The following is a 26,763-nucleotide window of genomic DNA, read 5'->3' on the forward strand; positions in this document are numbered from 1 at the left end:
CCCGAGATCGCGCCATTGCGCTACAGCCTGGGCAACAGAGCGAAACTCCTTCTTAAAAAAACAAACAAACAAACACAACCTCATAATACCTACTCATAGGGTTGTAATGGAGATTAAAGGAAACAAGAATGGTATGTAAAGCATCGGATACAGGGTAGGGAAGAACTCAACAGTGGTTTTTATTTAATGATGCTGAAGGTACCGATGAAACAGGGATCGATCTTCGATAAAGGGATCAATCTTACCGGGAGCCTCAGTTTCATTTATAAAAAGAAGAGGATGAGTTAGCATACCATTTCTAAGGCTCTTGCCACTTCTAAGACTGTGATCCTGGCATTTTATTATCTAGAGACCAGGCAGCGCGACATTGATGGGCAGTTGGTGTTAAAGTGAGAAAGCCGGTATCTGCGCAGAATGCAGGGTCGAACCATGAGCAAGCAATCATATCTGCCACAACAGATAAGAACTGGGGCTGGCCGGCCTGACGACTCTCAACGGGTTAGACGCGGGCTACGATGACCTTCACGATCTTTTCTGGCAGCTGCACGGCCACGCAGGGTCGGGACTGCCCTGCCTACGAACAGCACTGTGTGCGAACACAGGGCCACGGTTAAGCCTCCCGGCTGACTCCCCCCGGGAACACGACCCCGGAGAAGATTCCAGATAGGCTCGCAGAGGCACGGGCAAGGATGGAACGGAGCCGGGAGCTCGGTGGGAAGAGGGGCAGCCCGCACCGCCCCCGGGATGTCACCGGCGCTTCTGGGAAATGTAGTTCTTAGCCACATCCGCAGCCCCGGGCTCTCGGAAGGCGGACTACAGTTCCCTTCAGCCTTGGGAATGCTTTGTGCAGCGCGCTTGCGCGGTGTGGCGGCCGATGCCGCTATAAAGGCTTGTTTTGCTGCGGGGCTCATGCTCGGGAGTGTGGTTGAGCGGCCGGCGCGGCTGTCCTGGAGCAGGGGCGCAGGTAGGTGATGGCTGCTGCCGCACCCCTGCCCTCCAACTCGGTTGTCACGGGGGTCACCGCTTTGCATTTCCTCGGGGCGTGGCGGGATGTGGCCCGGGCTACGAGCAGTTCGGGGGACACTGGAGACTTGGGGAACGGGGTATGGCCTCCCCTTGGTCTCCTGCCGCCGCCTCCTAGGCCTGTGAGCCCGGGGTCTGGTGACGGGGTCGTGTACTGGAAGACAGGCAGGTAGGGTTGGGATGAGCGGGCAGGGACGCGGGCTACGTCTCTGGCCGCAGCCGCCAGGGGGCGCTGCGCCCGTGGGCCGTGGGTGTGGGTCGCGCTCGCCTGGCCAGGCCGGAGCGGGCTGTGGGAACGCCCTAGGGCCCGGGCATCCCAGGCGAAGCCCGTCTGAGAGAAGCGCCCACCTGGGAGGCTGTGCAACGGGCGGCTCGGGGCACCATGCTCAACCCGCAGCGGAGCCGCCAGCGACCTTCGAAGTAAGTCATCCCCTTCGTTTTTGCAAGCGGGTAAATGGAGGTACGTGACATAAGCACGCGCAGCAAACCCGTGGCTGAGCCGGGAACGCAGCCCAGATCTCTCCACGGTCATCCAGTGCTCTTTTCGCTTCTGCCACACAGAGCTGCGGGTGGCTTTGTGTTTATCACACAGGGGTCATTTGGTTTCTGCACAGAGGGAGAGGCTGGAGGCAGGTAGGCACAGGAACGACCGGGAAAGTTTCAGGAGGTCTCGGAGGAGGAGATGGCTAGGTTTTACTGGGGTCTGCGGCGTGCATGAAAGGTGAGGCTGCTTGGAGACGCAACAAGTGGATTACAGTGGGTGTGGTAAATACGTATCCCTTTAGCGTGGTGTCTTCCTTGTGTAGCTTGAGGGCCTGGAGGTGATGGAAACCTACTCAAGAGTGTTGGGATGACTGCAGCTTGCACACACCAGTCTGGCTAGGCAACAGTTCGTGTAGTCCCGTGCAACTCTCCTGCTGCCATGCAGTTGAATCAGTATCATTGTGTAGGGAGACTGTCTACACTTTAATCAGTGGAAAGAGAATCTTGGTAAAAAAAAGGGCAGCTAAGTGGCCTCAACCCTGTTGGGACTTCTTTGGGGTTCTCCCACTTTGATTATTCTGCTTCTACCCTTGTACAGGTCTGGACAACAGGTTTGTTTTCTACAAACAAAAATCCCTTCTCTTTCTTCCTCTCTTGATAGCTGAGGCAAGTGAGCATTTAAAAAAAGATTTTCCAACAACTTCAAAGGAGAACACGAGAAGATAGAGAAATATAAATAGTATCAATAAAAAGGCTGACCTGGGGATCCATCCTTGCTTGCTTGCTTCAGACTGGGGCTTTGTTTCTTTCCAAACCTGTCAGGATTCCCAGCTCTTCGCCGGCCTCCACGTGGGGTGCCCTCTTTTATGTTCCAGATACACAGACGATGGTGTCCTTATGTTCAAGGCCATAGACAGTAACTTTGTGCTTACTTTGGGCCTGCCTGCTCCCCTGATTGTGCCTCTTTTTCCAGGAAAGTAGAGATGAGTGTGTTAGAGATAATGGAACACTGTTCCCCACACCCTTCATACATAGAATAACTTAGTCCCTTAGGATAATTTAGCAGTGTCTACCATAGCAGTCACTCTGGGCACAAAACAGTCATTATTTGTGTCATAACAGGGAAGTCGTTTTGTCCCTGCCTCTCTCTGCTCCTGTGCTCCACTAATTCTGCCTTATCCTTTGAAATAAAAGTGGTTGAAAGAATCTTTGGTTATCACGGGTGCTTAGATAATTGAGATGATGTTCGTGTTCTTCTTGACATGGCATTTCGTATAGTGGATGAGTTCCAGTGACCACCTCTCTTTCAAACCGCTCACCGCCCCAACCCCCACCTTTAAAAAAGGTAGCACTAATCTTTTCCTTTTCCAGATAATCAGCTAAGCTAGGGAACCCTTGAAGGGGAAGGTTAGACTTCCGTGATTCTCGTAACAAGAAGGTTACTCTGATCTACAGCTACAGCTCAACACTGGGGACACTGGCAGATGCCAGGTCTGTTTATAGTTTAGCCTTAATGAGGTCTCAATGACGTGATTGCTGCGCTCTGGCTTGGTGAGCCGCTGTTCTTTATGGTGTAGTTTGTCATTGGACAAGGTGACTTTTTTTTTTTAAAGATAAGTAACAGCTATAACAACTTAGGGTACTTGAACCAGAATTCTGAAAGGCAAGAAGTCAAGCTTTCTTTGGACTGGAAACCTGTCTTTGCGGAGGAGATTTAGTCTTTTTTATTTAGAGGATTACTAAGTGTTCTCTTTTTATCTGACACCCTAAAAAATGCATTATAATGGTTAGAATTTTGTGCTGCAGAAGTAGTACTTTTAAGTCACAGCAATAGCTAGGGATTTATGGAATCCAGAAAGCAACACGGCTACACGTCTTTAATTTCCGTTGGAGGCTAGTCTGAAAAGTGTTTTCTCAGCTTGTCTCTGGGGGGCTGTGACCCTTCTTAGAGGGGGGAAACATTTTAGAGAAGTATGTATGTGTTGTTTGTTTTTAAGTGACCTGAGTTGACACAGGATATTGATTAGACTTAGCCAGGCAAGCAGTGGTTTAGAACAGAGTTTCAGGTAAAAACTAGGTAAGACTTAGTAATACAGGGTGGGGAATTTGTTTTTGTTATTGTTTTTTAATAACAGCTTTATTGCCGTAGGATTTATATGCCATGAAATTCACTCTTCTAAAGTATACAATTCAGTGGTTTTTTTTCAGTGTATTCACTGCATTGTGCAACCATTAGCACTATCTAGTTTTAGAACATTTTCAGTACCCAGGGAATTTGTGTTTGAAGTTAAGTTATAATATTGTTTTAACTGTATAACTTCATGGAGCTTTAAAATAACACCAGCTAGCCCATTAGTTAATTATAAAAAGGCAGAGATGGAATATATCATTGGTAGAATAAGTGTTCGGTGAGTTTTTATTTAGTAAAATTTAGTGGGAGAAATGATGTCCACTTTAAAATTGTGGAGTTTTTAATACTTGGGACAAACTGAAATTGTTTCTATGAAGTCTTTAAAAAAAAAAAAACCAACCTATCTGTATGCTGTATACACTGGATTTGAGCTTAGTTGAAGAGAGTGGGTGTCTCTTTACTAGTGTGTTTACTTTTTCTAAATTTTTTTCCCTTAGAAGTGGGAGAAGGTAATTTTTCTTGATTCTCTTATACTGAATCTTTTTCTTTAAAAAAATGAAACAAAAATCTTTGAACATTTTTTGAAAATTAATTTTTGTAGCTATAGCTATAACAGTAGAAAGTTTTAGTACTTTTGCCTTCCCCCCCCCCCCCCCCCCCCCCCGTATTTTAAGGCACTTGAACATATGGTTAAGTACTGTTTAGGAAATAATCTATTTCTTGATGAATTTTTAATTTCAGGAATTCTGATGGGAAACTAAGAGTCTATGAGCCCTGGAACCTCCACTCAGAGAAGATGAAGGATATTGACATAGGAAAAGAGTATATCATCCCCAGTCCTGGGTACAGAAGTGTGAGGGAGAGAACCAGCACTTCTGGGCCGCACAGAGACCGCGAAGATTCCAAGTTCAGGAGAACTCGACCGGTCAGTTTCCTTTCCTAAGAGTCTCTTATCTGCTTATTGTACTAAAACACATCTTCTTTTTTTCATATAATGCGTAATTTAGAAACTTATTTTTTGGCCGGGCATGGTGGCTCATGCCTATAAACCCAGCAGTTTGGGAGGCCGAGGTGGGTGGATCACCTGAGGTCAGGAGTTCGAGACCAGCCTGGCCAACGTGGTAAAACCCTGTCTCTATCAAAAGTACAAAAATACCAGGCATGGTGGCAGGCGCCTGTAATCCCAGATACTTGGGAGGCTAAGGCACAAGAATCGCTTGAACCCGGGAGGCAGAGGTTGCAGTGAGCTGAGATCATGTCACTGCACTCCAGTCTGAGTGATAGAGTGAGACTCAGTCTCCAAAAAAAAAAAAAAAAAAAAAAAAGTATTTTTCTTTATTGACTTTAGGTTACTGTTAAGAATTTATAGTTATTTATGAGTCTCTGGTCCATAGTAAGCACTCAATACGTGGAAGAGAGGCTGGCTTTCAGCCTCCCACCTGATCTGTGCTGAGCATTCTCCTCTTTTTCGCTTTTACTCTATGTTGGTGCCTTCTGAAAAGGCTGTGCTTAAGAGAAGACAACTTATTGAGGAGGAGGGGGTCGTGGGGGCGACGACAGAGAATAAGCTTCATTCATGTACCTAAACAAACTTGGTGTTTTCTTCTACTTTCTGTCATCCGTGTTTAAAATGTGAATCTGGCCAGGTGCAGTGGCTCACACTTGTAATCCCAGCACTTTGGGAGGTTGAAGTGGGTGGATCACTTGAGGTCAGAAGTTCGAGACCAGCCTGGCCAACATGGTGAAACCCTGTCTCTGCTAAAAATACAAAGATTAGCTAGGTGTGGTGGCAGGCACCTGTACTCCCAGCTACTCAGGAGGCTGAGGCAGGAGAATCACTTGAACCCAGGAGGTGGAGGTTGCAGTGAGCCGAGATCATGCCACTGCCCTCCAGCCTGGACAACAGGTGAGACTGTCTCCAAAAAAAATGAAAAATAAAATAAAATGTGAATCCTTTGGAGAGACTCAGATTTCAGAACAATTCTAGATAGTTGTGGGATAATCAGTATGTTTTTCAAGCGAGTTCATAAGTTAAGCAGTCTTTAGATAATAATGTAGTTTCCTCCAAGGGAAATAATGAAGATGCATTTTCACCTGGAGAAAATATTCTTTTTCCTGAGGAAAAAAAGCATATCTTTTCTTACAAAAGTACCTAATAAAGCAGAATGGACTAGGTTTAGGAAGTTGAGGTTTATGTTGGTGTATTTGTTATGCAAAAATTTGAGAAAGGTACAGACTTTGCAGCTGGCACTGGCCTTTCTTTAGCCTGATACTATGTTTCCCTCTTTGGCTGTATTAAAGCCATTGCTTTATTAATTAACATTTTCTTGCTAATGAGTCTTCTCTGTACCCTACTGTGTATTATAGAATGCTTTTCCGTTCAGGTTTAACTTCAAAGAAACAGGCCCAATGTAATCAGTGTCAAATACTTCTCGTGGTGCCAGTTTTATAACTTCCTCATGTCCTTTTGTCTAGACCTTATGTTGATTAAACATCTATCGAATACCCTCTGAGTGCTAGACACAGTTAGTGTAACAGTTAAGTCTAGAAAATGTCAGAAGGTAACATTGGGGCAGGGCCTTAAAGGGCATTTAGGTGGGGAGGCTTTTTAGGCAGTACAAGTATAGACCCAAAGGTATGGAAAGAGCATATGACATGTTGGGACTTTGGATAAGCTACTTACGTCATTTGTATATAAAATGGTGTTGACTGTAGTACCTGACTCATGGGATCACTGAGGAGTAAGTGAGATAATACATATAAAATATTTAAAATGGTACCTGGCAAATGGCCAGTGCTCAATAAATGTTAGCTCTTAGAACTAGTTGTTTAGGGTGTAGGATGTATAAAGGGATTATAGGTTGGGGGAAATTCTGCATGCCATGCTAAGAAATATTTCACTGTGGGCATTGGGGAACTATTGGAAGTTAATGAGATTTTAAAAAAAAAAAACCTTTTTATTTTGAGCTAACTGTAGATTTATATGTAATTATAAAAAATAATATAGAGATCCTGTATATCCTTCATTCAGTTTCCCCCAGTGGTAACATCTTGTATAACTATAGTCCAATAAATATCACAACAGGATATCAATGATTGACATTGATATCAATGACATTGATTGACATTGGATAGCAATGATTGACCTTGATAGGATCCATTGACTTTAGGATTTCACCAGTTTTATATGCACCCTTTTTTGTGTTTGTGTGTGTGTGTTCTATGCATTTATTTAAAGGTGTAAATTTGTATGACTGCTTCCACAGTCAGGATGCAAAGATTCCATCACAAGGATCTCTTGTTACCCTTTTATAGCCACAGCCATGTCCCCTCAACTTCAGTCTCTGGCAACTGCTAATCTTTTCTCCATCTCTGTAATTTTGTCATTTTAAGAATGCTATATACATTGAATCATATAGTATATAATCTTTCGAGATTGCTTTTTTCACTCAGCTGAATTCCCTTGAGAGCCACCTAATTTTGTTGTGTGCATCAATAGTTCTTTCCTTTGTATTGCTAAGTAGCATTCCATGTTATAGATGTACCATAGCTTCTTTAACCATTCATCTGTTGAAAGACATACGGGTCATTTCCAGTTAATGGCAATTATAAATAAAGGTACTCTGAACCTTCAGTTACGGGATTTTGTGTGAACATAAGCTTTTATTTCTCTGGATTAATGCCCAGGACTGCGATTGCTGGGTCATATGGTAAGTGCATATTTCGTTTTGTAAGAAACTGCAGTACCCTTTCCCAGAGTGTCTGTGCCATTTTACATTCCCACCAGCAATGATCCAGTTTTTCCACATTGTTGCCAGTACTCAATGTTATCATAATGTTTATTTAAGCCATTATTATAGATGTGCCTGGTATCTGATTGTGGTTTTAATTTGTAGTTCCCTAATGGCTACTGATGTTTGAGAGTAGATTTTTATCTTAGATTAGTCTTGAAGCAATGCAGAAAAAACCTGTACAGGAGAAAGAGATCAAATATAGGGAGCAGTCAGGAAGCGGCTCTGCCCATCCATGTCAGAGAGGCCAGGCTTCTGTTGTAAAGCATAGAAGTGAGGATGGAGGAAAGGCGTTTCTAGAAGATAGGGAGGCATTGGGGTGTCTGGGATTGATGGTAAGGATTTAAACCTATTCATGGACGTAAGGGAAGAAAAGGAGATTAGGGAGATATTAAGAATGAGTTTGGGCTGGGCACATTGGCTCACGCCCGTAATCCTAGCACTTTGGAAGGCCGAGGCTGGTGGATTGCCTGAGCTTAGGAGTTTGAGACCAGCCTGGGCAACACAGTGAAACCTCATCTACTTGGGAGGCTGAGGCAAGAGAATCTATTGAACCCAGGAGGCGGAGGTTGCAGTGAGCTGAGGTCTCACCATTGCATTCCAGCCTGGGCAACAGAGTGAGACTCCGTCTCAAAAAAAAAAAAAGAAAAAAAAAAAAGAATGATTTTGAGTTTGAAGATGTTGAATTTGAAGTGCATACAGGTAAAATTATCAGTAGGTAGAGCATAGACAAGAAGTAGGGTAGGAAAAAACATTTAGAGCCTTTAGTGTGTCCATGTAGGTGAAGCTGTGAGAGTGAGCAGGCTTACCCAAGGATGGCTTGCAGAGCAGAAGGCGGAGGCTGTGGAGCTGGTGTGTGGTCCTGTGAAATTTCTGGGGACAGTGTCCCCAGCTTGTTAGAGTAGAGTTGACATCAGGGTATGCAGTGGCAGCGGTGAGCTTTTCCTCTACAAAGTGGAAAAGAACAGCAGTTAGGCACCACTGGGCCTTGCGTACCCTAAAGGATACAGAGTCAGCCATCACTGTAGCAGGTTTTCAACATGCCACTGAAGCCTTATCTCAGAGAAATACGAAGGCTAATACCACTTTTATAAAATTTCAGGAATCCACATGAATTTTATTTTTATTACTCTTTCATGTTTCCTAAACTTTTTTTTTTTTTGAGACGAACTCTCCCTCTGTCGCCCAGGCTGGAATGCAGTGTTCCGATCTCGGTTCACTGCAACCTCCGCCTCCTGGGCTCAAGCAATTCTCCTGCTTCAGCCTCCTGAACAGCAGGTGCCTACCTGCTGTTCTCTGTTACCATGTTGGCCAGGCTGGTGTCAAACTCCTGAGCTCAAGTGATCCGCCTGCCTTGGCCTCCCAAAGTGCTGGGATTACAGGTGTCAGCCACCACATTGGCCATGAACTTTTATTTTTTATTAAATTGTTTGTTTGTTTGTTTTTTGTAGAGACAGTCTCACTGTTGGCCAGGCTGTTCTTGAACTCCCAGCTTCAAGCAAGCCTCCCGCCTCAGCCTCCCAAAATGCTGGGATTACAGGCATGTGGTACCACACTCTGCTCCTAAACTTTGAAATTTGAGTACTGTTTTCCTGATTTTACTGTATCCTTGTAATCTCTGAACTTTTAAAAAAGATTTCTTTTATTCTACTCTCTTTCTGTTACTTAGCCTAGACCTAGCAAAACAACAACAATAAGCCCATAGGTTTATTCAATCTATTTTTGTATATACATTAAAATGAATGCATAGCTACTACGTATTTTTGTAAGTTCAGACACCATTACCTGCTTGACGATTACCTGTCAAAAAACAAAATTTCTCAGATATATTTATCTTTACCTTGTCTCATGATACAAGTTTGCTGACAGGGGGAACCAGCAAGATGACAAAAAATTTTCTGGCCTGAGATGGTATAAAAATGGATAACGTAAGTAGTTGGAAAGCAGAATTCCTATATAAGCATATAGTTTTGTTTTTTAAAGTAAGCAGTTAATTGGGCAGAGATTGCAATTTCATGTCACATCATGATAACCATCATTTTTGTATTAGTTGTTAGAGACGAAATCTGGGACAGGATCTCCCAGGATGCCAGGTATGCCTACTACCCGTCAGAAATTTAAAACAAACAAAAAAATGCCTCTAAGTAACAAAAGATAAGGATACATCTGTGGCTCTTATGTGGAAAGTAAGGTTTCATTCACCACTATTAGCCTTTGATATGTCCAGTTAACCGGAAAGCAGGAGACCTGTGCTGCTGGTGTCTCATGCCTGTAATCCCAGCACTGTGGGAGGCCAAGGGAGGAGACTCGCTTGAGTCCGGGAGTTCACAACCAACCTGGGCATCACAGTGAGACCTGTCTCTACAAAATATAAAAATAAATTAGCTGGGCATGGGGCTTTGTGCCTGTAGTCCCAGCTACTTGGGAGGCTGAGGTGGGAGGATCACTTGAACCCAGCAGCTGTGATTGTGCCACTGCACTCCATCCTGGGTGATAGAGCGAGACCCTGTCTCGCCAAAAAAAAAAAAAGAAAGAAAGAAAAGAAATGGTGTCAAACAGAAGTCAGAAGCAAAGTACCAAAGAATAAGTTCTGACTTTAAGCAGGCCAGTGCTTTTTTCTTCAAGGTGTGAAGAAGTGAAGATGCAGATTACATGGTTTGCCCATTTCTTAGTATTATGACCAAATCATTCTCTTGGAATATGATTTGGAAAAATTGCTCTAATAGTCACATCTTCAAATATTTGTAATTTCTCACATATGCTTAGGGTTGAAATAAAGCATTCACACACCTACGCACTTTCTTTGGGACTATAATGTTAATACTTGTGACACAGTTTGAGGCTTAGCAGGCATCCTTTAATCCTGAAGTGTTAATAAAGTGGTGGCTTCTGTTGCTGTTAGTTCTTTGAGCCTGAGTACTAACTTTGGCTGGCATTAGGCTGGCGTTATTTCAGCTAACATGAAGATTTATACCTAGGCTACTCCTAAACACTGTTCCTGTGCCTGAGGCATGATTATTCAGGCCTAGGTATTCCTTTCTTTATCCTATTTGTGTATGCACATGTAGCTCATTTGACTGCACAAGCCCTGATTTTTTTTTTTTTTAAGATGCAGTGTTTATTCATTTTTTTAATTTAGCAAATATTTGAACACTCTTCAAGATGCATGCACAGCACTGAACCAAGTGGTCTGATGCAGATAAAGATAAATTGGTGCTGGGCCTGCCTATTCACCAATAGAAGCTTAAACTCACAAACACGTACTCTACATAGATGACTGTAATTTAGGTGCTGGGGGAATTAGTAAAACGAGAAAGTGCTTCTCAGGGAACACTTTAGGAGGAGGTATCATTTGACTGGAAACTTGAGGAATGGGTAGAATTTGGAGAAATGAAGAACTTGCCAGGCAAAAGAAAGAGTTGTGGGTTTTAGGGGTACCTAGTCCCTGTTGGTATTGAGCATAAAATGTATGAAGTCTTAGCTATAGTACAATACCTCAGTGAATTTCACATTATGTGTGTTTTTTGTTTTGTTTTTTATTTTTGTTTTTTTTGAGGTTGAGTCTTCCTCTGTAGCCCAGGCTAGAGGGCAGTGGCGCGATCTTGGCTCACTGCAACCTCCGCTTCCCGAGTTCAAGCGATTCTCCTTTCTCAGCCTCCCGAGTAGCTGGGATTATAGGCAAATGCAACCACAGCCAGCTAATTTTTTGTATTTTTAGTAGAGATGGGGTTTCACCGTGTTAGCCAGGCTGGTCTTGAACTCCTGACCTCAGGTGATCCCTCCACCTTGGCCTCTCAAAGTGCTGGGGTTACAGGTATGAGCCATCGCGCCTGGGCATGTGTGTTCTTGAATAACAAGCCAAGGAGTTTGGATTTTAATTGCTTTAATATTTAAGCAAAAGCAAGACAAAGCTTGTCAGATGCTTTTATGAGCTTTATCTTATTGGGGTGGTGGTTTGTTTTCTTAGTGCTCTCAGGCAAAGCTAAGGGTGCCTTGTTTTTCATTAGCATGTCTAATCTGGGAAAGGAGGAAGAGTGGAAAAATAACAGGCGCGGTGACTCATGCCTGTAATCCCAGCACTTTGGGAGGCCAAGGTGGGTAGATCACGAGGTCAGGAGATCGAGACCATCCTGGCTAACACGGTGAAACCCTGTCTCTACTGAAAATACAAAAAATTAGCTGGGCTTGGTGGCGGGCGCCTGTAGTCCCAGCTACTTGGGGGGAGGCTGAGACAGGAGAATCGCTTGACTCTGGGAGCCGGAGTTTGCAGTGAGCTGAGAGTACGCCAGTGCACTCCAGCCTGGGTGACAGAGCAAGACTCTGTCTCAAAAAAAAAAAAAAAAAAAAAAAGCAGAAGTAAACTAAAGTTCATGTACCCTTATTACTGGCACATGATCTTTAGTTATTTTTTCCCCTTCTCTCAAAAATGCGTCATTGGTGGGATTTTCTTCCTACCAAATTAGAATATTCTGTGTCTAGGAAAGGTAACAAAGCAAGTATTCATAAAATCCAGGGCTCTTACTTAGTATTTCCTTAGTTCTGTGGTAGGCTGACCCTTTAACCTTGGTTGGAGTTTTCATAATTAGTGATTTGAAATATTTTGGTGAGCTCAAGTTATATCTTAGGGATCAAAGATGTGGGTCTAATCTCTTACCAGAAATGATTCGAAGATGTATTGTTAGGAAAGAAATATGGGCTCATTATAGAAAATGTACAAAGTGTGTAAAGTTATGGAAGAAAAGTAACCACCCTTAATTCCTCTACCCAGAGACCACCATTGTTTTCATAAAATAGTTTTGTCTAGCACATTGTACTTTTAGAGTTTGCTCCTGAAAGCTTTTCTTTACAGACTAAGGATGTGTGCATTTGTTTATGCCCTTGTGTTTTCCGAGTCAACAGTATTACCTGTGAGTCGGCTTGCTGTTAGGAAGGAGAGCAGGAGGAAGGAGATTAGCATTTTGCAGCTCTGCATTATTTTTCTCTTGATTGATATTCAGTGACTCAGCAGATTTTCTGGACAGGGTTAAGTAAGAATACCTGCTTTTTTTTTTTTTTTCTCTCCCTGTAGGCATCCATAAAGCTTTATGAGGCTCAGTAGTCTCTTAGGCACTGCTGGGTGTGACACCGTATCTGGTCTGGTGCCAGGTGTTGGTCTCCAATAGCAGCCCAGAGCTCTCCGGCTGAGATAACAACAGTGCTGCGATTGGTGCAGAGCCCAGGTGGCTCTCATGCTTGGTAACTGCATGGACAGCTCGCTGGGGCTCTTGAGGTTGGGCTGCTGTCGGGATCATGAGCTCTTTTATGCCGTCTGCTGCAAGACTGCTGCGGCTTTCCTAGGAAGTGCTGCTTAAGGGAAATAAATATAGCCTGTTGGCATGAGTTAAAGGAGCTTTCTGTCAAAGGGGAAGAAAAGTGTTGGAATTAGCTTCCTGGTTTTTTTTTAAGTACCTAAATCTTTGTTAAGATGACTTGGAAGTTACAAATGGTTAATGGAAACCTTTTCAATGAAATCTTGTTTCCACCGTTAGGTAGGTTTCTGTTAATGCTTTCTTTAATGTCTTATCATTTTTCCCTCTCTCTTAGTCAAAAATAAAAAGGTCAATGCAAGAAACAGGGTCTCCAGAAGGGTTTGCAACTGTCATTGTTAAGCTTACAGACTAAAGTGAAGTTAATTTGGTGCACTGAAGTCCACTAATGAGCAGAATTAAATTTTTCCTTTCCCTCTCTGCCCCCCTTTTAAGGAGTTAGCCAATTTAGATGATTAGATATTATATGTGTTTTAACTGCTTAAGATTATTTTCTGAATTAGCTGTTCAAAGAATCAATTGTTATTAGATATCAGATGAGAACTTCCACTTACCAAAGCCTGCTCGTGGAGGCAGAAAGCAAGACTGACATGTGTACTTTAAAAGATGGATGGAACCTCAAAGGCCATCCTGCCCAGTCCCCATTTAGCCTCACCTCTCTGTAGGTGAGGCCCAGGAGAGACACTTACTCGGCAGACTATGCTGGGGCTGGGTGAGCTTCCAGGGATGTTCTTTCTGGAATCCGGTGGCTCAGAACACAGTACTTGGCTCCTCTTTGAAGCATGATGGCTCTGTTGCCTGTCTCTGGTCCAGTGTGCTGGGCTGCCAAAAAGAGCATGGAACCAGCCAGAAGATGCCACGACACTGACAGCTGTACCTGACCTTAGAGTTCAGGGTATGTTTTCAAAAGCAAATCTCGCTAAAAAGGATTTATATGTTATTATGAAATCTGTATTTATGTGGTGGAAATAGACACACTCAGGCTTTTAGAGATAAATAAACTACACAGAATGGGTTCCAATAAATAGCTATAGTTGTATGACTTTTTTAAGAATCCTGTGAACTTGACAACCTTCTGTTTACTTTTAATTGGTATTATGCAGGTATGATGTTGAGCAGTCACTTAGTTTTCTTAAATGTTGTGTCTCCCAATAGAAGAATAGCCAAACCGCTCAGCCCCTAACCTTTGTGTTTGCTTCTCACTGTGGTCAGCAGTTCTGGCCGGCTCTGCAGTACAGCGGTCACATGATGGAACCCTGAAAGCCTTGTACTACGCATTTAACACACATTGTGTTAGGCACTGGAGGAAGTTTTATTTACAAATTATATTTTGGCCTTTGTGTTTTTTTTTTTTTTTTTGAGATGGAGTCTCTCTCTGTCACCCAGGCTGGAGTGCAGTGGCACGATCTCAGTTCACTGCAACCTCTGCCTTCTGGGTTCAAGCAATTCTCCTGCCCTCAGTCTCCCAAGTACCTGGGGTTACAGGTGTGCACCACCACGCCTGGCTAATTTTTACATTTTTAGTAGAGACAGGATTTTGCCGTGTTGGCCAGGCTGGTCTTGAACTCCTGACCTCAAGTGATCCCCCTGCCTCAGCCTCCCAGAGTGCAGGGGTTACATGTGTGAGCCACCGCACTGGGCCTTTTTTTTTTTTTTTTTTTTTTTTTAAGCTAAAGCCTGAAAATCTTGTTGAAGGGATTTTTGTCAAATGCAAAAGAACAATATTCACAACTCTCTAAATCAATGGTTTTTAAGCCAGGCTGAATGTTAAAATCACTTGAAGAATGTTCAACAAATACCAATGTTGGGGTCCTATTCCAGACCAATTAAATCAGTCTCTGGGATAGAACCCAGGCATCGGTATTGTTTTAAAACTCCCCTGGTGATTCTAGTAGGTAGGCAGTGCTGAGAATCTCTAGTCTGGATCTCATGGAATAAAGTCTATTCTCTCCCCTCACCCAATGGCTCCAAGTGTTTCCTGTAAATCCCCCTTTACTCCTGTGATTCATTTTCAGTTTAATCCTTTGAAACTTTACCATGGTATTAACAAAGTTAATCTTAGACCCAACGTAATAGGAACTTTGAATAAGTTCCTTGGAATTTAGCTTATGAAACAGCTGAAAACCCTCAAATTCCTGCTGATTATGGAATAATGCTAGATTATCAACTGCAGACAAATACCTTGTTTTACCGTGGTGGTGGAAGGATGCTTGTGAATTGTATTGCTAGCTGATCAACGTAACAGCACAGTTATTCAGAGTAACAGCACAGCTACAGGTAAGTGAGCTGATGCTCAGGTTAATTCTTTTCTCCGTGTAGCATAGCTCCTGGTGATGGGACTGAGTTTAGCAGCTTCCCTGACTTGGATTAATAGCTCTTTCTTTTGTATTCTGCTTCTTCCCCATATAGGTTGGGTTCTAGAATTTTGCTGATCCTCTTGACGGAAATGGCTACTATTTGGAAGTTCTTAAGGGAAGAGCTTAAGATGGTTAGGGTCATGTTAACAGCCTACTGGGGAGTAAGGATGTGGTGGGAATTAGGAGAGGAAACGTGCTTGGTAGGTTTCTTTAACTTGTTGGAGATTAGGAAGGGCGGGAAAGCCTGAAGTCAGCTGGTCTTGGGAGGACATCAGTTTTTGATATTTTTTAATTTAAAAGTGAATTTTAATTTCTTTTAAATTTAATTTCTAATATTCTGAGTCCCTTAAGAACTGTATCTGGTGGCACAACAGTTCCCCTTAAAAGTTTGTCTTTCTAGATGTTTGTCATAAAGGCTGCATGGGCCTGGGACATCTGTAGAAATGCTTTTCTTGGCCAGAAGGATGTATTAGAAGAGGCGCCTGTTCTCTTGTTTGTCTTAAGGTCTTGTGAATGAGGAGAGGAGAGGAAGACAGTGTTGTGAGATCTGAGGCCTGTTGATTCCAATTGTGCCCCAGATACCACTTTCTTTGAGGGGTGTGCCAGACAGGAGCAGGCAGCCTTTAACCCCCCTTGGAAACCGAGGTGCCTCTGTGTTGCCAGTTGATACCTGCAGTCTCTGCCTTCAGGAAGAACTTGGTTGAATCCTCAGCCTGAGGCTTATTAGGAAGGCTACCCTGCTGTCGTCTGGCCGTCCAGAAGGGATTGGATTGCTCAGACGGGGAATGATTTCTGGCCCCTGGTATCTGTCCCAGTGGCCTCCGTGCAGGGGAAAAGCCCTTGGTTGCACCGTCAGCAGGCGTTCACTCTGGCAGCCTGTTAAAATGAGATGGGACAGCTGGAGAAGTGGCGGCCATGGGGTGTGATAGGTGTGCTGATTATCTGAGGCCTGAGGATGGTGTTAGGGCCTGCAGAGGCGTCTTCTGCAAGAGCAGATCTGTCTGCTTATGGATCAAATGTTACTTGTTTTTCGTACCAGAGGTGTTTATGAATGTGTATTTCCCTGACCTTTGTTTGAACCTTGACAGAATCTGAATTGCTTTTTGTTTTGTTGTTGTTGTTGTTTTTATTTCTCTCTCTCTCTCTCTCTCTCTTTTTTTTTTTTTTGAGACAGAGTCTGGCTCTGTTGCCCAGACTGGAGTGCAGTGGTGCAGTCTTGGCTCACTGCACCCTCTGCCTCCTTGGTTCAAGCGATTCTCTTGCTTCAGCCTCCCGAGTAGCTGGGATTACAGGCATGCACCACCACACCCAGCTTATTTTTGTATTTTTAGTAGAGATGGGGATTTCACCATATTGGCCAGGCTGGTCTTGAACTCCCGACCTCAGGTGATCCTCCCACCTTGGCCTCCCAAAATGCTGGGATTACAAGCATGAGCCACCCCACCTGGCAGAATCTGAACTTCATTGTCCCTTTTTAGCTTCCCTGTGACCCCGCTCCTGTCCCATTGCCATTACCTTGGTAGGAAAAATGCTGAGTCTCCTAGTCACATAGTCATGGGAAAGATATAAATGGCAATCATACTTCCTCTTTTAATATTTTTCTCAGCTCCTAGATCTGCCAGTATTTTTCCCTTTGAGACAAAGCAGCTGGTGTAGATGCCTTTCTGTGTGGTCGGGCCGTCTGGCCACTGACAGCCTTTCAGTGTGCCGTGCTCCTTAAGATAAATAAGAGAAATGGGTCCCCTCATCTTGTTTCAGGGGAAGCTTTAAAAAGTTACTCGTACAAGGGATTGAAAGCATCATAACAAAAAACAAACGGCCTCATAAAATACATTCCCCTAGGTCAGCCTCTATCAGTACCAGCTGTTTATCTATCTAGGGTTACCTTAGTACTATTGACATTTTGGGCCATATAATTCTTTATTGCGGGGGCTCTCCTGTGCATTGTAGATGTTCAGCAGCATCCCTGACCTTTACCCACTAGAGCTAGTAGCACCCCTCCAGTGGGGACAATCAGAAACGTCTCCAGCTGTTGCCAAATGTCCTCTGGGCAAGCAAAACACCCTCACTTGTGAATTCCTGGGCTGCACCATGCGACATAGTACTATTGTGGCTATTGAGCGTTTGACCTATGGCCAGTCTGAACTGAGATGTGCTGTAAGCATAAAATACCTGATTTCAGAGACTTAGTACAAAAAAAGAAATACTTCATTTGTAAAATACCTAATAATTTTTCACATTGATTATATGTTAAAAAAGATATAATACTTTTTATTGGGTTAAATGAAATACATTATTTAAATTAATCCACCTTTTACTTTTTATTTTTAGAGTCAGAGTCTCACTCCATCACCCAGACTGTAGTGCGGTGGCATGATCATGACTCACTGCAGTGTCAAACACCTGGGCTCATGTGATCCTCCTGCCTCATCCTCCTGAGTAGCTAGGACTACAATCTCGTGCCACTATGCCCGGCTAATTTTTAAATTTTTTGTAGTGATGGGGTCTTGGAGGGTTACACAGGCTGGTCTCAAATTCCTGGCCTGAAGCCATCCTCCCACCTCAGCCTCCCAAAGTGTTGTGATTACAGGCGTGAGCCACTGCACCCTGCCTACTTTTTACTTTTTAAATATGGTACTAGAAAAATTTAAGTTACATTATGTGGCTTACATTTGCAGCTTGCGTTATATTTCTGTTGGACAGTGCTGAGCTAGAGTGTTGATCAACTGTAGGTTAGCCATTGATTTTGTATTAGGCATTTAGATCCCTATAAACTGTTGGGTTTAATGGTTTTTTCCTTTGGAAGATTTTCCTTTATGCAGTAAAGTTATGGAGACCCAGAGTATGTAGTATTACATATTACCAATTTGCTCTCCTGAATTCCTGCTGGTAGCATATTAAAAATCAGTTTATGTTCAGACCGTGTATGTTTGTCTATATTTCCCTCCTTTCCATATTGCATTTTCTTTTCCATATTGGATTTTATCTCTTTTAAGGCATATATGGTTGTATCTTAAATTTAATTTGTGTTTCTCGATTGGTGACATTGGGTCTGTGTGTTCTCTCCTGTATCTAGAACAGTGCCTGGCACATAGCAGGCTCTCAATAAGGACTAGTTGAATGAATGGATGAAAAAAATACTGTATTTTACTTTTTCAGTAAAAGTCCGCTACTTGAAATATATTATTCTGTTAGTTACTTGGTTACTTCTTATTTTTATTTATTTATTTATTTATTTAGAGACAGAGTCTCACTCTGTCACCCAGGCTGGAGTGCAGTGGCATGATCTTGGCTTACTGCAGCCCGATGGCCCCGGCTCAGGCCATCCCCCCACCTCAGCTTCATAAGTAGCTGGGGCTAATAGCGTACCTTTTTTGTATTTTTTTGTACAGGCGGGGTTTCATCATGTTGCCCAGGCTGGTCTCAAGCTCCTGGGCTCAAACAGTCTGCCCACCTCAGCCTCCCAAAGTGCTCGGATTATAGGTGCGAGCCACCACACCCCACCACTTGGTCACTTCTTTAGCTTTATCTTCCCTTCTCTTAATGCTAATTTCCTTATGCAAAAAAGTTTCCTTCTCATGTTCGAACCTCTCTTCCCTTTGATATACATTTCTGATTGTTGGGGGTAAATGGAGGCTGTCCCCCATCATAGCTGGACTAAGTATGCTATGTAATTTGTGTCATCATTTTTAATGTAATTTTTGGGAGGTTAATTCCAGATGGATTAATGTATGATGTGAAACCTGGATCTCAATTAATTCATCTCCAATCTGGTTAGTTGTTAGGAAGGTAGGTAGGTAGGATGTGAGTGACCGTCTCACTGTGTCACACAGGCTGGAGTGCAGAGGTGCAGTCGTGGCTCACTGCACCCTCGACCTGCCAGGATCAAGCGATCCTCCCACCTTAGCCTCTCATGTAGCTGGACCACAGGTGTGCACCACCATGCCCGGCTAGTTTTAAAAAATGTTGTATATAGACAGGTTCTCACTTTGTTGCCCAGGCTGGTCTAGAACTCCTGGGCTCAAGTGATGCTCCCACTTTGGCCTCCCAATGCTGAGATTACAGGTGTGAACCACTGCACCTGGCACAATCTGGTATTTATTTGTTTCAGCAATATTCACTGACTCATGATTCCCTACCTTATTATATTATTTATGCTTTTGTATAGTAAGCCCTTAAAGCTTGAATATATTAAGTCTTTTCTCTTGGTTCGTTGCCATTTTCTATCCATTCAACCTTAGAATGTTGATAACTCACTTCATGGAATGTTAACTGTGGTAGAAAATATTTATTTTTACCTTGAAATAGACATACTTTTTTTTTTTTTTTCCTGGCATGCTCGGGCATGTGAGCTTTTTTGGGAAGCCTAGAGAGGAAGAGAAGTTAGACATCCAAGCATATAGTTAGTTACATGTGGGAGACATCTGTGCAGTTACTGGCAGGTTAGTATAAAGATGCTGTTATGTTTCCTTTTTTTTTTTTTTTTTTTGAGACAGAGTCTCCCTCTGTCATCCAGGCTGGGGTACAGTGGTGCAATCTCAGCTCACTGCAACCTGCACCTCCCAGGTTCTAGTGATTCTTCTGCTTCACCCTCCCGAGTAGCTGGAACTACAGGCATGTGCCACCATGCCTGGCTAATTTTTGTATTTTTAGTAGAGACGGGGTTTCACCATATTGGCCAGGCTGGTCTCGAACTCCTGACCTCAGGTGATCCGCCCACCTCAGCCTCCCAAAATGCTTGGATTACAGGCGTGAGCCACTGTGCCTGGCCCTGAGTCATTGTTTATCTTAATCTAGTATTCACCCGGGGAATAGAGAAGAGCCGTTTATGAAGTACACCTGGGATAATTTTGTACAGTTATGGTTTACTTGCTTGTTTTTGTTTTTTTGTTTGTTTTGTTTTTTTCTTGACAGGCACATAGCAGAGTGATGAAGAGCCTTAGCTCAAGGCTGGATTGAAATCCCTGCTGTGACCTAACATTGGTGTGCTTCGGTTTCCTTAGCTGTAAAATGGGGATACTAGTACCTACCTCAAAGTGTTATTATGAGGATTACATTAGTTAATATCTGTAAACCATTTAAAACAGTGTCTGTTGGTTTGTTATAAATTTGTATACATTTTCTGAATTACCTTTAAGTGAAAAGCTTGCCTTTATAAATGCATACTAGTCATGAGATTTGGCTGTACACAAGGAAGATTGCTATAACTTCCTTTATTTCTTGCTGATGTCAAGACAACCTGAGGTCCACAAAATAGAAGTGAAAGTACTAAAGTTAATAGCAGTTCTCTTTTGCAATAATCCTGGAGCACATATCCTATAATAAAGTTAATTGGAGCAAACTGGGTAGAAGTCTAATTGCTAGGACCTACATTTTTTAAATCCTGTAACCCCAATGGTAGAATTTTTCCTAAATAATCCAGAAGGAGAAAAATAAAACTATAATTGTATGTTATACTATTAATAATAAGCAAAAGCTGGGTGTGGTAGCTCACACCTGTAATCCCAGCACTTTGGGAGGCCAAGAATGGAGGATTGATTGCCTGAGCCCAGGACCTCAAGACCAGCCTTGGCAACATATTAAGAAGCCGTCTCTACAAAAATAAAAAAATTAGCCAGACATGGTGGTAGTGCATGCCTGTAGTCCCAGCTACTCTAGAGGCTGAGGTAGGAGGATTGCTGGAGCCAGGGAGGTCAGAGCCGCAGTGAGCTATGATTGTGCCACCGCATTCCAGCCTGGGTGACAGCAAAATCCTGTTTCAGACAAAAATAATAATAAGCAAAACAGCTAGAGAATCTAAACAGAAGTGGAATGGGTAAGATTGCCTCAGTGGTATATCATGTAGCATTAGTTGATGATATGGAGAATGTAAGGTAAAGAAGGTATTTTGAAGGTATTTTCGCTGACATGTGAGTACTAGGTGCCAAACTCTCTACTATGCCAGAGGCCAGGGATGCAAACAAGAGGAAGACAGCTTGCCCTCTAGGACCTCTTACCAGAAGCATCCTGCTGTGGTGGTATAGGTGCAGGGAAGACATAGGAGGAAGGAAATGAATGCCCCAACCTTGAAAGAGTCAGAGAAAACTAAAGGAAAGAAGAAATAGTTGAGATAGACCCTAAGATTTATTGGCTAGCTGAATTGGGATAATATAGCTAACATGTATTGAATGTTTATTATATACCCAGTATTTTGCCAAGCACTTTTAATTATCCCATTAATTCCTCTCATCCCTATGTGGTAGGTGCATGTACCACTGTAAAAATGAGTAAACAAACTTAAATCTGTATCTGTCTTCTAAAATTCATGTTTGAAATTACTATGACCCCCAGCTGTGGGAAGATTCTGCCTATGGAGATCTTCATACTTTAAGGCCATAAGAAAGAAATAGTTTTGTTGGAGTAAGAGAATTCTTTTCTCTTGTTATTATTATTTATTTATTTATTTTTCATGTTAACGTTTGAGAGTTCTTGCCAACAGCTGAATGTCTGTTGCTTATTGTTTTGAGAGACCTGTCTCTGAAGGAGCTAGGTGCAGATACGGAGTGGGACAGTGGTTCCTTCAAAGGAGAAGATCCTGTATCATACCTGTATTTCCATCAGATAGTTCATTTTCCTGACTTGGTTAATGTGTAAAGATATGACAACAAGATTGACAGTTTGGGAAAACATTTAAGAAAGAATAGCAGGGTCAGGATGCGACTTGGAAAGTTCGTTGCTTAGAGTAGCAAGGTTTGATTCTTTTAGATCAACAATATAGACTTTTCCATACTCTTACTGTGAGAATTTCTACTCCATGCTTTGTTACATGAGAATTCTGAGATGAGTGCTATTTCAACCACTCTTAGGGGGTTTGTCAGGATAAAACTGCACCGAGTGCCTTGTTCTAAAACCAAAGGCAGCAGGAGAGCGCTAAGTGTCTGCTGTCAGTAGTGCCACTACAGTATTCATGAGAAACCTGGGAAATGAAGGCTTGCCTGGCAGCTTTCATTTGAATCTTTTAAAAAAGAGCCTTTGAATTTGATGTTTTCCAATATAGGAAGTAACTTACTACCTAGGTGGTGGTGAAACATGACATAGTTATATATAGTAAAAGCAACAAAAACCATGCAATCAGAGGATTTAAAAAGAATTATTAAGTCCATTTACTTTTCTATGACTAGGTTTTAGTGAAAACTGTCACTAGGCATTTTAGAAATGAAGAAAATGAAATTAGTGTGTTATACACATAGGAATTGGCATTTGTTTTGTTCCCACCATCTGGAATAGTCTTACAGGAGGAGGCACTTGGTAAGTTATTTGTTGAAAGAATGGATGAAAGATGTGAAGATTCTGGTTTCCTATTAATGCTAATATGCCATGCTCCTGTAAACATACTGATGGATTGCATGCCAAGTTTTCCTTTTCTGATGCTTCTCAAATATCAAATGATATTTATAAAACCCTTCTAACTCTTGAACTTGGCTCACCTGGAAAAGCAGAAGAAATAGAATAGCTAAAACAAATTTGAAAAGGAAGGATAAAGTTGAAGGCATCACACTATCCTATTTTAAGACTTAGTTTATAGCTACAGTAATCAAGTCAGTAGTATCAGTGGAGGGATAGACAAATAGATCAATGAAATAGAGTCTAGAAATAGACTCAGACAGGCATGGCCAACTTTTTGACATAAGTGCAGGGCACCTTGCTGGAGAAATGGTAGTCTTTTCAACACATGATACTGGAACAGTTGGACATCTGTAGGTAGCAAAGTGAGCCTTTGCCAAAGCCTTACACTTTATACAGAAATTAACTAAAGATGAACCATAGAATTAAATGTAAAATGTAAAACTATAAAACTTTTAAGAGAGCACATAGGAGAAAATCTTCATGACCTGGGGGTTGGAAGAAGAGTTCTTAGGCATGACACTAAAAGCACAATTGTGAAAGAAAAAAATTGGTAAATTAGACTTCAAAATTACAAACTTTTGCTGCATGAATGGCCCTAATTAGGATGTAACATGGCCATAAAATGGAAGAAAATATTTGCAAATCATATGACAAGGAACTTTAATCCAGAATATATAAGGAACTTGCTAAACTCAACACTAAAAAAAAATTCGCTTAGAAAATAAATTGTAATTTCAGCACTTTGAGAGGTCAAGGTGGGAGGATCACTTGAGCCCGGGAGTTCAAGACCAGCCTGAGCAACACAGTGCTGTCTCTGCAAAGTAAAAATAATTAGCTGGGTGTGGTGGTGTGTGCCCGCAGTCCCAGCTCATTGGGAGGTGGGAGGATCACTTGAGCCCAGGAGTTTGAGGCTGCAATGAGCCATGATCATGCCATTGCACTCCCAGCCTGGGCAACAGAGCAAGACTTTGTCTTTAAAAAAAAAAAAAAAGAAAGAAAAAAAAACCATAGAAAATGGGCAAAAGACTTGAACAGACACTTCAGCAAAAAGAATGTAGGGGTGACATATAAGTACAGATGTTAAACATTTTTCATTCATCATTAGGGTAGTGCAGATTAAAACCACAATAAGATTCCATACCACACCTATTAGAATGGCTAAAATAAAACATAATGCCAATACTGGCCAGGCACGGTGGCTTACGCCTGTAATCCCAGCACTTTGGGAGGCCAAGGCAGGTGGATCACAGTGTCAGGAGTTCGAGACCAACCTGACCAACGTGGTAAAACCCCGTCTCTACTAAAAATAGAAAAATTAGCTGGGCATGGTGGCAGGCATCTGTAATCCCAGCAATTCAGAAGGCTGAGGCAGGAGAATTGCTTGAACCTGGGAGGCGGAGGTTGCAGTGAGCCGAGATTGCACCACTGCACTCCAACCTGGGCGACAGAACAAGACTGTCTCTTGGGGAGAAAAAAAAAAAGCCAATACCAAGCACTGGTGAGGATGTGGGGAAACTAGATTTCGCATCCATTGCTAGTGGGAATGTAAAATGGTACTGTGGTCAAGTAATTTCAATGGCAACTAATATTTGAATCATAAATAATGTCAAGCTGCTTTATATACTTCTTGTGCTATCAAAAGTTAAACAAGAAGTGAGATCTCCACTTGAAGTCAGGAGTTTGAGACCAGCCTGGGCAAAATGACATCTCTACTAAAAATACAAAAATTAGTCGGGCGTGGTGGTGGGTACTTGTAATCATAGCTACTTGGGAGGCTGAGGCAAGAGAATTGCTGGAACCTGGGAGGCGGAGCTTGCAGTGAGCCAAGATTGCACCACTGCACTCCAGCCTGGGTGACAGCAAAACGCCGTCTCAAAAAAAAAAAAAAAAAAAAACAAGTGAGCTCTCCGTTCCAATACAAATTTATAGTGGATGTATTTTTCAAACTGCAGTTATAGTTCTAGCAGTGATTTTTAGACCTCAATGATATACGAAGCCAATTTCCATATTTCAAGATCTATGTATTTTGGAATTAGTGGCAATGGTTGTATAGTATTGGGAATATAATTAATGCCTCTGAATTCTATACACTTAAAAATGGCTAAAATGCCAAATTTTATGTTATATATATTTGTAGAAATAATCCATTTAACTGCGGCATTTAGTAGTTTCCACGTAACTTTCCATTGAAAGTGATTAATCTGCAGTGTAATAACATGATAAAGGTAAATGTCAAGAGAGGACTCTAATAGAATTCTATAATGTCTTCCATGAGATAAAAGGCTCAATTAAAAGTGTATATTCCTGGATTTAGCTCAGTATTTGGCAGTTCCTTTTTTTTTTTTTTTTTTTTTTTTTGAGACAGAGTCTTGTTCTGTTGCCCAGGCTGGAGTGCAGTGGTGCAATCTTAACTCACTACAATCTCTGCCTCCGTGGTTCAAGAGATCCTCCTACCTCAGCTTCCCGAGTATCTGGGACTATAGGTGTGTGCCACCATGCCCTGCTAATTTTTGTATTTTTAGTAGAGATGGGGATTCACCATGTTGACCAGGCTGGTCTCAGACTCCTGTCCTAAGGAGTCTGCCTGCCTTGGCCTCCCAAAGTGCTGGGCTTACAGGTGTGAGCCACTGCACCCAGCCCGGCAGTGTACCTTCATGAAGACATTTGCAAAAGTGGAATTGTAGAATCTCATTGCAAATCAGTATTCATAGATGAGTATTTGCAATCAATTTTGATGAAAGGGAAAACTATTTTAAACCCCAGTTAAGTGAAATGTTATTCCCCCATAAAAGAATTTCATTCTTCTCATCAGTAGATGTGTATTATAAAAAATTGTACTCAATTATTATAATCTGAATTGTGTCAACATTTTGTGGAGATTTGTTTTCTCTTGTAATAGGAGTACCTACTTAATATTTTTGATTTTGCCTCTTAGCCCACAAAACTTAAAATATTTACCTCTGGCCTTTTACAGAAATGTTCGTCAACCCCTAGCTTAAAACATTAATTTTTCTTTTTTTCTTCTTTTCTGATATATGCTTTAAAGGCGATGAAAATCTCACTCTGTTCTCTGTTTTAACTGCATCCCAGAGATGCTGATGTATTGCAGTTTCATACTGTTTAGTACAGAATATATTCTGGTTTCCGTTTAACGCATTCTTTTTATTTATTTATTTAAAGAGAGTCTTGTTCTGTTGCCCAGTCTGGAGTGTAGTGGCGAGATCATAGCTCACTGCAGCCTCAAACTCCTGAGCTCAAGCAATCCTCCCACCTCAGCCTCCTGAGAAGTTGAGATTATATAGGTACAAATTGTCACGCCTGTTTGATGTCTTCTTTCACTTACATATTACTTAGAAGTATATTGCATAATTTCTGAACATTCGGAGATTTAAAAAATCTTTGTTACTGAGCTCTAATTAAATCCTAAAGTGGTCAGAGTGCATGTATACATGATGTCAGTCTTGAGATTTGTTGAGGTTTACTTTATAGCCCAGCGTATAGCCCATTTTGGCAGATACCCAATGTATATTTGAAGTGACATTTTTCAGATCTTTTGTCGTCTTCTGAAGCTTTAGGATATCCAAATAAGGTTGGTCCCTATAACATTCTGTACCTACTCTGTACAGATTCCCAGTTTCTACTCACTTAAAATAGGTGTGCTTGTATTTTTAGTGTATCTTTCTGCTTTCTCAACCCAGGAGTTTTTTTCCTTCCCCTTGTGGTTATATGCAGCTTATAGGTAAGAAAAACCTTTGTAATGTACTTGAATCTCAGCAGTCCTCAGTTCATTATCAAGTGCCATAGTCCCTAACCATTAAGTGTTGACCTTATACATAAGGACTTCGTATAAGAATGAGTTCGTTTCTTGTTGACTCCTGTCATGTTGTACCATTGTTCTCTTCACACTGGTCTGACTTGCCTTTGACAAAAGGAAGGGAGTGTGCTTTGCAGGGTTGTGTGCTTTCCTAATACCAAGAAGTTATCTAAAGATACTTAACTGTGCTGTGAACTAAAGCTATTGTGTTTGATATACCCAGCCATCCAGCTGACCCCTGTATACAAAATTCTACCTGTTCAGTTCTGTTAATGTTTAAGTTGCCTCTGTTCTTTGGTGGGAAAAGAGGTGATGTATAAAAATTGACTGCTTTGTATAAGGCTTGGTGTGTTAGGTGCTAAATCACTTAACTTTTTCTTGATTTTGGGATCTATTCTCCTTGGGTTTTTTTTGTTTTTTGTTTGTTTGTTTTTTCCCTTCTTTTAGAGACAGAGTCTTGCTCTGTCACCCA

The 26,763-nt window shown here is 42.0% G+C and overlaps 1 protein-coding gene across 8 annotated transcripts in view; it reads left to right on the forward strand.

The window, feature by feature from the left end:
* Window positions 1-838: 838 nt before the first annotated feature.
* ABCC5 (ATP binding cassette subfamily C member 5) overlaps window positions 839-26,763 on the forward strand; it is a 95,457-nt gene continuing 69,532 nt past the window's right edge. For 2 of the 8 annotated variants that reach the window (XM_007971941.3, XM_007971944.3), the window contains exons 1-2: window positions 839-964; window positions 4,379-4,562. In XM_007971941.3, coding sequence (XP_007970132.1) covers window positions 4,434-4,562 — 129 coding nt within the window. In that variant the 5' untranslated portion in view covers window positions 839-964; window positions 4,379-4,433. Of the gene's footprint in view, window positions 965-1,286; window positions 1,444-4,378; window positions 4,563-8,879; window positions 8,969-14,461; window positions 15,012-26,763 lie in introns of those variants that run through there. The other 6 variants (XM_007971943.3, XM_037988506.2, XR_012095542.1 and 3 more) reach the window with 5 other exon arrangements.

This window comes from Chlorocebus sabaeus, chromosome 15 (genome assembly GCF_047675955.1).
Source record: "Chlorocebus sabaeus isolate Y175 chromosome 15, mChlSab1.0.hap1, whole genome shotgun sequence".
Taxonomy (NCBI): domain Eukaryota; kingdom Metazoa; phylum Chordata; class Mammalia; order Primates; family Cercopithecidae; genus Chlorocebus; species Chlorocebus sabaeus.